Genomic DNA, 12,793 nt, shown 5'->3' with positions numbered 1-12,793 from the left:
CCAACTTATAGGCTAGCCCTTATATTGAAGTGGCTGGAGAAAAGAAAGCAACAGACAGACCTTACAACCAGTCACAACTCACAACTACTAAGTACTAACAACAAACATTTAACTACTAGCCATCCCATCGTTGGCAAAAGCTAACCAAAATCACAGCTATTGAACAAAAGGAAAAAGGCTCATAGTTGCATTGAGTTTATAGGCTAGCCATGTACTGAGGGGAAACAAAAAGAATTCCTTTGATTTTCCAGATGTATTCCACCCTGATGGTGCTACTAGTAACTGTGAGGTGGCTCTTCTCTTTCACAGTTGTTCTCTGATTTCATCATTATCAATATGTTCCCTATTACCTCACTTTATGGTTTTTAATTTTATTTCATGTCCCTCATTAACTTGTAATATGTGCAGGTCCTTGGCAGGTGATGCTTAAACAAGCAGATGGTTCTTGTGCTTGTGTAGCAGAAAGTGCAACACACTTCACACTTGGCGAGGTGTTTGTTTGTTTAACTCAATAAATTCTATTCACTTATTGTTGTTACGAATAACTTAAGGTTCTTTGGTGTGCTCCAGACCAAAGAAGAACTACTGAGGGTCCTTGGACTGCAGGAGGAACAAGGAAGCTCACTCGAATTTCTTCGCAGGGGCGACAAGGTAATCCTGGCTATCTGAGACTGAGTAGTTTCTTCTTATCATAAGTTGCTATTTTTACATGCCTTTGAAAATACTTCCATAAAGATGGGTGCAGTGAACCACCATAGTAATAAATAAAAAACCAGCATCAGGTTTTTCTTGTGTCGCATACTAATATTTGTTATTATTTTCCCCTTCACTTAGAATTTTGAAATGTAGGTGAATGCTTGGAAAAATAAATGCACAATTTAGTATTAAAGATGTGGACAGTAGGCAATACAATTTTGATCCAGTTTGCTCCTAATAACATTTTAATCTATATGACTATTGACCTGAAATAATCCTTTTCAAATAATTTTTAAAATTTAACTTCCATCAATTAAAAGGAAAATATTATAGTGATCCATATATGATGGCTTTTCCCACAATTCCCACCTAAATATTTAACTTCATGCAAATTTTGGGCAAAAACACTACAATCACGTCTGAATCTTCTTTGCCAAACCTGCTTTGTGTATTTGTCTGTGGTTGGTCCTTCATGTCGGTTCATATAATAAATTTGTCATGCCGGGAAGGTGTTGGGTTTGAATCTTCCTTGGCTAAGATATCTACTGCATAAAATATCTTTTTGGGAGATATAAATATATTTTGCTTGTATAAAATTCTAATGAAAAATTTTTGTTTTACCAACATAATCCGGGAAACTTTGGGGTCAGGTATATATTTCAAATTTTCGTAGCCAAAAACTTAAATACTATATTACTTGGAGCTTGTTTGGTTCAATTCCAAAACGCAAAATTTTGTGAAATTCAATAAAATTTTATATTTTGTGTGTTTAGTTTGAAAGAAGGAATAGAATTCAATTCTAAGAATTGGTTATAATTAAAACCAATTTCTGTCAAATTTAATGGAATTTGAAATGAACCACAAAACTTGCATAACAACATTTTTTGGACTAAAATACCCTTCTTAAAAAACTTTCTCCCAATCAAACTCTATTGGCTAAAAAGGAAGATGGACACCACAAATTAGCTTTTTATCTATTTACTATTAATATGTTTAAACAACTAAATGAGTGATTTTATATTTGTCCTAAGTTTTTAATATTTAAGCTTATTATGCACTTAATAATGATACTATTTGATTTGTTATATAAATATCTGTATGTGAATTTATTAAAAGTATATTGTTAGTTGAGTTTATGTGTTTGTTAATTGTTATAAATTTATTAGGTATAATTTTTTTTTTGAATTTTGTAGAAAATTATAATTTTTTAAATTTTACTCTTAAGGGTAGTTTAAGAAAATGAGGACAAATAAATTTGAATTTTGAAATTATACCAAACATGAATTATTCGAAATTCAATTAAATTCTGCATTTTAAGTTGTGTTATACCAAATATTCTAGCTAGAATTCAATTCAAATGAATTTCAAAATTTGTGGTAGAATTGAACCAATCACTTTGTTAGTTTGATCGAAGAAAATTGGAGGACATGCAGTCAATTGGATACATTATACAGTGATGTTCCTTGGCTCTTTATGTGGATTAGTACATGTATATAAATTTAAGAGAGGCACTTGGAAACACCATTACTTAAACTGAAATCATTCATTTTGTAGTCTGCAACTTGGTGGGAAGAAGATGTTGAACTGGAAGCATCTTCTGAATGGCGTAGTTGAATATGAACAGCGGCAACTAGAGAAGCCCCAGCAGAAAAGAGTTAAAAAAGAGATGGCACAGTTTTAGACATAACGAAGCCTGAAGAATTTCAGATTATTTCTTTTTTCATTTATCTTTCCCCATGATAGGAATTACATTGCCACTGAATGTAATTAATCCTTCATTTTTATCACATTTTTAAACTATTTTCTATTCTTGTCTGCAACCAAGGGGAGACGCAATGTAAAGGATGTAGAGAAAATTCAGTTAACAGAGAAATTTCTTACTCTTAATGGTCCTGGCAACGACAGCGCACCCCTCTCAAGTATATATGGCTCTATTTGGTGACTGTTTTATTCAGATATAGTGGCTGATATATTAAGCCTTCTCCACATCATCACAGACATGTACAGTGGATCCTAGTGGGTTAAAAAAGAAACTGAGAACTCAATTTTACATTAGTGACAATATATGGTGCATAAAGCTTTAGCATGCAAGCAAAATCATCTAATTCAATTCACTCATCAATCTCTGCGCTAAAGTCAGGTTCGGAGGGCCTTCGTGGGTTCAGCAGCCTTGAATCATTACTTGTCCTGCGAAGCCTGCGAGCACGAAGAGCATTGGCTGCAAAGCGAGATGCAAGTAGTGTTGCACCAAGCCTGGACAAACTACTTCGCGAAATTAATGCCCTCCTATCATCATAATCATCTTCCTCTTCCTCATCACACTCTGCGGCTTCTTCTAAGAGACGAAGTTCTGCTGCTTTCCTCCTGGCATACCGCCGCCAAGAAGCTTGGATTAAGATGGCTGCCCATGTCCTCCATTGCTGCGAGTAGAAACGGAAAGTGTGCTGCAACTGCCTGCTATGAAGGCGCCTGAACTGACTTGCAACAAACTTCAGCTCTTCAGCTTCCAAGGCAAAAGCCTCTACCTCCGTTATGGCCATGACAGTCCTAGTAGATGATGGTAAGCAAGAACCAGCTTTAGGGTCTAGTGCCCAAGTTAGAAGCTCTTCTCCGCAAAAGTCCCCTTCTTTCAAGAATCCTCTGTTGAAAAATCCACTCCTTCCACCATCAGTGGTTACACTCTCTAGGCGGCCACGGATGATGAATAGCATCTCATCGACAGGTTCCCCTTCTCGGACTATGTAAGTTTGCTCTGTGTATAGACTCGGCTTCAGTCGTTCACAAATAGCATCTAGCAGCCTCTCATCCATATTGGCAAACAGAGGAACCTGCATAGTCAAGTTGCTTAGAGAATAATGATACACCTGGAGCAACAAATAAGAACTAGATATACGTACCCTTCTGACCAAATTTAAACAAAGATGCCTCTTGATATCCCTCCTGAGATCTTTTGGTAGACTCTGGACCAAATTTTCTTCATCCACTCCCCGAGTTTCCAACCACTTGTATTGATCATAGCGCCTAACTCGCTCCCTGAGATCTTGAGGAAGCAAGCGATGATGCATCCATTGCTCCGAATCACGCCTTTTGATCCTCATTTCCTCTAGGCGAACTGTTATAGATTGAAGGTAGGTCTTTTGCAACCAAGAAACATCAAACCTCAGAATCAGTATTCAATGCTATTACTTCGATTGCATCTATTTCAACAGATGCCATTTCGGATAAACAACATACATCCCATTAAGAGGTCATTACATATACAGAGATATTAGCCTCAGTACTCGACACAAGAATTAAAACAACATCTGAATCAAATCAACTTCCAACTTGATATTTAAAATACCTGCATGTTTCCAATCAGAAGCGCAAAGAGGATAAGCCCGAAAATTGCTATTGCAATGGAAAATAATACCTCTAAAGGATAGGTGCTGGTTTCAAGACCCTGACCAAGTGTACTGCAGACAATAAAATACAGAATTTTAAATAAATGAAATTTAAGAACTCAAGTTTTCCCAAGTTCTTTTTTCAATTCAACCACACTGATTCCAAATATGAAAAAGCAAATAGATGTATGAACCAAAGCTCCAGTCATCAGAAATATTTATATATATATATATATATATATATATATGAGATCCATGCCAGGTGTTTAGAATAAAAGCATCTCTCTTGCATCTAGCCATATTTTCTAAGCTACCAAGATTATTACGCCGACAATTTTAAGCTGCATCTATCCATCTATTTTCTAAGCTATATGTTATATGAGTTTTGAATCTCGTGACATAAATTTTCAGTCGCCACTCTTTGAAGATGATGTTGGAAAGGCATCTTAAAATTGGAATTTAGTATGTAGTGCCAAGAAGAATTGCTTAAACCAAAGCTTTGATAACAAATTTGACATCGGTATACGGGCATGCGTGGATGTCTTGAATGTAGAATTTGGTACTTTGAAATTGTAGAACAAGCGGAATTGTAGATGAGGTAGACTAAATGGTTATAGGATGTAGATGTAGAACAATGGTAGAAATGGTAGAACATGAACTTGTAGGCAGAATCCGATCTTGGTAAGGTTAAAACCTGACAACGGATGATCCCGAAAGGTAGACATATAACACAACCAAAATCACCATCTTGGTATGTCATTCACCATCTTGGCAGGTCACCTTGTTAGGTTACTCAAAGGATACAACTGCAGTCAAAATCCCTGGGAATCCACCAAAGGGGAGATAGAACACAATATGGAGAAAACTCTCAAATTTTATTGATAGTCGAAAACTGATTGGAGCCTATTCGTAGGCTCACGTCTGAAACTAACTAGGAAACTAGAATCCTACTAAATAAGTAAAAATAATAAAGCCTAGCCTAACTTAGTTCAGTTGCTGAAGGCACATCACTTATCTGTCAGAATAAATATAAAAAGAAGATATTTGTGCAGTACATACCTCAAGTTTTGCAAGCCCCACCATAAACAATAAAAGAATTTAGAGAGGAATATCCTTGATGCAACAATGTCTGATGACATGGCCTGTGTATAGATTCCGTAATTAAATGATGAATTACCATCATCGTTAACATTACAGTTGTTTGCAAGGACATCATCACTGACCCTCCGCCACTCATGGAAACCTGGCAATACCTTGTTGCCACAGTACAAGAAGCCTATATCACATTTTGCACTTTCAATGCAAGCTTTTTGCCAGCATGTGTCCTTGCGTTCAACAGCTAGTAAGTACCAGAAAGCCCCAGCTATCTGTAATTGCATCCAAGAGTGGTTAGATAAATATGATGATTTCCTCCAGAACATTACTTTGTGTCGGTAAAACTCAGATTAAGAAAAAGGTAACAGATAGAACTTGGTGAATCATTTCTGGGTATTCTGTGAAAGTTCACTCAGATCATCATGCTAAATGTAGGGGGTTTGGAATAATTCCCTTGCATAATATTTATAGAAATTAAGAACATAAAAAAAGATTATTAAGCATTACTGTGTTAAAATGGATACAATAATCTCTCAAGGTTAGACAATTAACTAGGACCATACATAGCTCCTATCTGAATATCCAGTTTCAGAGATGATGAAAAGCCCCAACATATACTTACATGACTAGCAAGCAAGTACCAAAGCAGATAGTATGCAGCACCCGCCCAAGCACTTTCAGCAAAAGCACCAGCAGTCTTTTTTAGGTCTGAAGTTAAAGGAACAAAGCGGAGAAACCTTGGAATGTATTGAAGAAAGACGAGAACTAACAATGCTCTTTTTGTAGCCAATACCTCTGAACCTTTTCTTTTATTATTAAGATATTTCCATACCGCTATCTGCAGAAAAGAATTAAATAAATGCATCAACCCTGAGCAAATGGTACACATGTTTGTCTCTGCAAATGATCTCCATCACATATCAATTAGAATGCTTCCATGGTGAATGAAAATACCAGATCCATTGTTATAATTAAGAAGACAGGTGAGATGGCACCACTATCCAATTTCTCCAAAACATTTATTTTGCAAATACTAACATGATCATAGCCTCTTTCTAAGCAGATTTCACAGGCATTGTCAAAGAACTTTAGATGCTAAAAGGCAGTAAGTCTAGTAAAGAAAAGAAGTAATGTTTCTCAAACCTGTGGTAAGGGTAGCACAGAAAGAAAATCAACAATGAAATAACGACGTAAATACCGAGCAGCTATCTGTCCAGCATCTATTACAAGTTCACCTCGTCCGAAGACCCTTGATGATGGTGCAACATAAGCTGTGCGGAACTGAAGAGCCACGCGAAGCAGATAAAAAGCATCAAGTATTGTCCGAGCAGCAGTAATTGTGGCTGCTAGATTTGTATCCATGCCCAGGCACACCATTTTATAGTTAAAGACTGGCAGATAAAAGAATAAAGGATCTACGGATACTGCAAGAATGCAGGATATGACAAAAAGCCTGTTCCATAAGAGGAGAGATTTGTCTTGAGGATCAAATATCTTTTTCTCAGACACTTTAAGATCCTCAGGGAACACTGCACGAGTCACTCCAGTTGTTATTGATCGACCGATTGTTATCAGTCCTTCTGATCCCTTTTTCACATCAAAATCAAACCTGAAAGATTGTGATGGATTCTTCTTTCCACGTCTACTAAGGGAAAATCCTTCTAAAAAATTGAAACAGAATTTCTTCATTCCACCGCTATTAGTATTCATTGACAACGTAGAGTCCATATCATCCAATCTATAAGTGTCAATACAAGTCAACATCAGTTTAACCATAAATTTTTAAAAAAAGAACTAAAACCAAGAAAGAAATAAAATGTGTAGTACTTTTTGATTCAAAACATAATTATAATATATATAGTAAGATGTAACTGCTCATTTTTATACACACTTGTGATTTAGTTTTTGATTTATTAAGTAGGAGAAAAAAATTCTTAATTGTTAATGCCAAAAATAAAGCAGCTAATTCAATAGCTCGGGTTGCAATAAGGACTCAGTGTTATTATGTTAATAAAAAACGGCTCAGGTATTTTACTGAATTGGCCCACTACAGAAACTAAACTTCAAAAGTTCAGGACTTGAGATGGAACAAAGGACAAGTAAACTCAACCATCTTCTGAAAGGATATGCGGTTTGATTGAAGAGACAATTAAAGCATTTACTATTAATGTGAATTAGAAGGGATTGAACGTGTGTTGTATACCTCACAAATTTCTCCCTCTGGTCACCGATGTAGCTTGACTTGTATCCACAATCAAACATTTTGTACAACAGGTCACATAGATATCTTCAAGGCAAAAACAACCAACTAGCATGTGTTATAAATAGCTTGTATGTTAGATAGTATAGAGAGAAAGAATTCCTATATTATTAAAATATAAGAAAATGAAGGAATGGCGACACTTGACAAGTATATGTGTGAAAATAAAATAATATTGTAATTTTCGTAAATAAATTACAAACGGATGTGTTTATTAACAAGTAGATGTGTCTGTTAATAGATAGACATGTCAATTCTATACAAACAGTCACAACTGTTTGTATAGGTGTCTGTTAATAAACAGACATGTCTATTCTATACAAAAAGTCATAACTGTTTGTATAGGTGTCTGTTAATAAACAGATATGTCTATACAAATAGTCACAACTATTTGTATAGGTATCTTTTAATAAACAGACATGTCTATTACATAAACAGTTGTATCTATTGGAGATAGATAGATGTGTCTATCTAGTAAAGGTGCTATGACTTTTCATTCATTATAAATATGGATGAGTTTTTTCAATCCAAATATACTACTTCTACTTCTTCTTCTTTTCTTCTAGTCTCTCTAAATTCAGTTCATATAAAGAGTTCTTAAGGGAAATCTTCAGGAGTTGCTGTCTGCAGATTTCAGGCTTTGTTGTATCCTGGAGGTATATTGCCATAACCTTGCAGCAATCTAGTGGGGGCAATTAATACCTTAAAGATAGTGATTCATCACGCCTCAAAGCCTACTCTACACCCACTGCCACAACAATTTTAAGGTATTAATTGCAATAGAGTCTAAGGCTGTTTCCGTTATGAATCAAGAGTTCGTGAAACTTGATCATTTTAAGGAAAAAATTATGTTCACTGAGAAGGTGAAAGCAGATCAAGAAAAGAAGATGAATTGCCATGCCAAGGTCATATTCTCAATAACTCATCAGATAGGCTATAAGATTTGTTTACCTCTGTCAAGTCTCCAAAGGAAATCTGGAATTCGTTAGAATTCGAATATAATACAGAAAAAAAAGGTATGGATAAATTTCTCATTATGAAATATTTTGAATTCTAAATACTTAATAATATGCCTGTTATGGATAAGTCCATAAGTTACATATCTTTGTTTCAAAGTTTAAGGATTTGAAAGTGGTAGTTCCTAAATCATTGCAATTAGGAGGAATAATAGCACATCATACTTCTAGTTTGAATGATTATAGGAAGAAATTATTGAATGCCACATACGACTTTTCTCTTAAACAGGTTCAGAAATACTTACACATTAAAAAGTTTTAAATGTGATAATTTGTTTTATGTTGATGACATGCTTATAATTAGAAGAAATATAAGGTTATATTATGATGCTAAAGCTCATGGTGAATATGTTAAAGAAAGTAATAAGATTTATGTGCATAAGTCGAAAAACACTTTATGTATACATAAATCCTAATTCATATTGATTATGTCTATCACTAACTAGGTGGGGATATTGTTAAAAATATTAGTGATAGAATAATTTATCTCATTTTGAAAGAGTTATGCCTATTCATTAAAAGGTATCAAAATGAATTATTTATTATCGATAGTTATCTATTGTAAAAGGTATAAGTGAACGGTTGTATATGTTCTAAGAGGTATAAGTGAACAAATATAATTGTTCTAAAAGATACAAAGTGAATGGTTGTATCTGTTCTAAGAGGTATAAGTGAATGGTTGTATCTATTCTAAGAGGTATAAGTGAACAGTTGTATATGTTCTAAGAGGCATAAGTGAACAGAAGTAATTGTTCTAAGATATACAAAGCGAATGATTGTATTTATTCTAAAAGGTGTAAGTGAACAGATATAATTATTCTAATAGATACAAAGTGAATTATTGTATATATTTGAAGAGATGCAAATACTTTATAAATAGCAGTTTGAAACAAAAATTTATTAACTTTTCTTTTTTGTCTCTTCTCTTCATTTTTACCTACAATCAATATTATTATTCTTTAATTTATTCTTGGGAGAATTTTAAAATTACTGTCTAGATTTATATTTTGGTTATTATCCTTGAGGGATCTGCCTAAACTACCTAGCTGTAACATAGTGGGGGTTTTACTCTTTGTTAATTTCATTATATTGAGAGAAGCAAATACTCCATATGATATTTATTGCAAATTGACTGGAAATTTTGGTAGAATAATTACTCAAATTGAGTATACTAATGCTATTGATAGCTTAATATATGCTATGTATTGCACTAGACCTGATATTGCTTTCGCAGTATTTAAATTATCAAGTTATACTAGTAATATTAGTATGAAATACTGGAAAGAAATTTCAAGAGGTTATGGATATTTAGAAAAAGGAATTATAAACTATAGATTATTCTATGATAAATTTCCAATTGTGCTAAAACCGTATAAAAAGTTATATCCATGCAAAAAGTTGTGTCCTTGGCCAAAAGATGTAACTAAATAAAAAGGTGCAATTCTTCTTAATAGTTACATGTATGAAGAGATGAATTTATTGGCCAAAAGGTTGATACATTTTGAGTAGTAAATATAAGAGCCTTACAAGTCATTTGTAAGAAGTGACAAAATGACAAATGAGTATGCATTTGTGTGTATGTGCAAGTTTAGCTTGGTTCTTTATTGTTGGATACTCTCATTTTAAACAAGTTATGGAGCAATTTATTTTTGCAAATAAGGTACATATCTAGACTGTAAATTATTTATGTAGTTCATGTTATAAACATGTGATTATATGGTTAACTAGCGAAACAAATATGGTGGAGATCCTAGAGTTATACAAATGCCAATTGGATAAGTAGTATTAAGAATAATAAGTCAACCTTTGGTTGAGTATCCACTTTAAGTGGAGGTTCTGTTTCTTAGGCATCAAAGAAACAAACTTGTATAACTCATTCTACGGTGAAATCCGAATTTATAACTTTGGCTAATGTTGGTAAAGAAGTAGAATAACTGAGAAACTTGTTATCGGATATTAAGTTGTGGCCACAACCTGTGCCATCTATTTCTTTATATTGTGATAATCAAATCATGATGGTTAAAGCTTCTAGTAAAATATACAATTGAAAGTATATAGATAAGCTTAAGACATGAAAATGTAAGACAATTAATCTCTAATGGTGTTATTACCATGTTTATATTAAATCCTATAATAATCTAGCAAATCCTTTAATAAAAGGGCTCTCGAAAGTTATGATCATAAGTACATGTGCTGATTAGGATTTAGAATATTCCATTAAATTTACTAATGATGGGAACCCTACTTTATAGTATTATTACTAAATAAAGTTTAAAGGGTAACAACAAGTCATTAGTAAATATTGTAATTAAAGTACTTAATGTACTAAGTTAATGGAATGAGGATGAGTATTTATACTCTTAATGAAGTTTAAAATTATTACAAAGGAAACTTCACCTATATGAACATAGGAAGTGGTGCCGCTTCAACAAAAGTGAGAATAACTTTTGTAAATGTTCATGAAAACAGGAGGTAGCACAAGGCCATATTCGTGCTAAAATTTTGGTGAACTTTTTAAGTTGAACTAATTGATTCGTGTGTGTAGTATTTCCGGTTCTATTTAATAGGAATCTAGGTTTAAGCTAAGGCCACCATGATTTCTTTAGAACTTTGAAATACTTACACTAAGGAAAAGTTTAAATCGAAAGATACTTTTCATTATGCATGAAACAATGGGATCTAACAATGCAAGCTAAGTGGGGGATTGTTATAAATAGCTTGTATGTTAGATAGTATAGAGAGAAAGAATTCCTATATTATTAAAATATAAGAAAATGAAGGAATGGCGGCACTTGACAAGTATATGTGTGAAAATAAAATAATATTGTAATTTTCGTAAATAAATTACAAACGGATGTGTTTATTAACAAGTAGATGTGTCTGTTAATAGATAGACATGTCAATTCTATACAAACAAATACAATCGTTTGTATAGGTGTCTGTTAATAAACAGACATGTCTATTCTATACTAAAAGTCATAACTGTTTGTATAGGTGTCTGTTAATAAACAGATATGTCTATACAAATAGTCACAACTATTTGTATAGGTATTTTTTAATAAACAGACATGTCTATTACATAAACAGTTGTATCTATTGGAGATAAATAGATGTGTCTATCTAGTAAAGGTGCTATGACTTTTCATTCATTATAAATATGGATGAGTTTTTTCAATCCAAATATATTACTTCTACTTCTTCTTCTTTTCTTCTAGTCTCTCTAAATTCAGTTCATATAAAGAGTTCTTAAGGGAAATCTTCAGGAGTTGCTGTCTGCAGATTTCAGGCTTTGTTGTATCCTGGAGGTATATTGCCATAACCTTGCAGCAATCTAGTGGGGGCAATTAATACCTTAAAGATAGTGATTCATCACGCCTCAAAGCCTACTCTACACCCACTGCCACAACAGCATGTAGTAATATTTAATCAACAGAAACTTCTGCACAACCAAAAGAAGAAAAGTGTACGATGCTGCATGGAAATCCCTCCAAGGAAAATGCTCAACATATTCATGAAGCATGTAATTCAAAACTCTTTTCAGCAAAATGTCAGGTAATCACAACAAAGTATCAATAGCCTGTAATTCTTTAACAAGAAATTAACTGAGATAATAAAGCTGCAAAAGATTACAGAAATGATTAACATCAGTTTTTTGCTGGTTTCCCTTTTCCTCTCAGTGCTCATCAATGACCAAAATCTGTAGTTTTGCAGACAAAAGCTAGCAACCCTAGTTGCAGCTGATGAAAGTAGCATTTCTTCATTTAGGTTGCTTCTGGTAGATTTTGAATATCTTGAAAAAGGCAAAACCAATAAATCATAAAATATTGATGCTAAAAATTGGTTGACCATTACAAGTATTTCTATGCAGCCCTAGAATTGATAACCGGTTATAGATTAAGAATATCTTAATTAACCCAAGTGCCGACTAATGACATTGCCAGTGCCACTACCATTCCCTCCTGAGATTATAAATCCCAGAAATTACTGCAAACAATTATTTCCTACAAAGAATTCCCAAAAAAGAACAATTTCATTGGGCCTATTATTGTTATTACCCTCAACATTTTATCAAATTATTTGATGGCATTCTGATCCTAGATGATCCCATGCTCAAAATGGCTTCAGCCCCATGATGACATTAACGTTGGCAAAATTCAAAATTTTTTTCAAAAAAAACGCAAAACAATCAGAACCCACGAAAGAATTATACAAGAAAAAATGATAACGAAAAATCAAAAGGCAATAAAAGACTGATACAAAAAATAAAAAAAGGATAGATAGAAGAGATATTGAAACTTAGCTGCAAGATTTCATGGAATGGGAAATGTAAGGAAAATGATTAA

General features: G+C 33.5%; 1 protein-coding gene and 1 pseudogene across 2 annotated transcripts; one reads left to right on the top strand and one right to left on the bottom strand.

The window, feature by feature from the left end:
* Positions 1 to 2,583, top strand: part of LOC110644852 (protein LPA3-like) — a 27,638-nt pseudogene extending 25,055 nt beyond the window's left edge.
* LOC110644851 (putative cyclic nucleotide-gated ion channel 8) lies at positions 2,553 to 12,793 on the bottom strand. 2 transcript variants are annotated; one of them, XM_058148725.1, is made up of 9 exons: positions 11,865 to 12,793; positions 7,378 to 7,491; positions 6,318 to 6,912; positions 5,797 to 6,012; positions 5,303 to 5,446; positions 5,139 to 5,221; positions 4,040 to 4,151; positions 3,594 to 3,830; positions 2,553 to 3,524 (listed from the first exon to the last, which is right to left on the bottom strand). In XM_058148725.1, the coding sequence occupies exons 2-9, from the start codon at positions 7,434 to 7,436 to the stop codon at positions 2,808 to 2,810; spliced, it is 2,163 nt and encodes a 720-aa protein (XP_058004708.1). In that variant the 5' UTR covers positions 7,437 to 7,491; positions 11,865 to 12,793; the 3' UTR covers positions 2,553 to 2,807. The 2 variants fall into 2 exon arrangements, with proteins under 2 accessions (XP_058004708.1, XP_021653504.2); XM_021797812.2 differs by having other exon boundaries at positions 5,139 to 5,446; positions 11,865 to 12,792.

Source organism: Hevea brasiliensis, chromosome 6 (genome assembly GCF_030052815.1).
Source record: "Hevea brasiliensis isolate MT/VB/25A 57/8 chromosome 6, ASM3005281v1, whole genome shotgun sequence".
Classification (NCBI taxonomy): Eukaryota; Viridiplantae; Streptophyta; class Magnoliopsida; order Malpighiales; family Euphorbiaceae; genus Hevea; species Hevea brasiliensis.
This window is presented reverse-complemented; position numbering and strand designations above follow the sequence as displayed.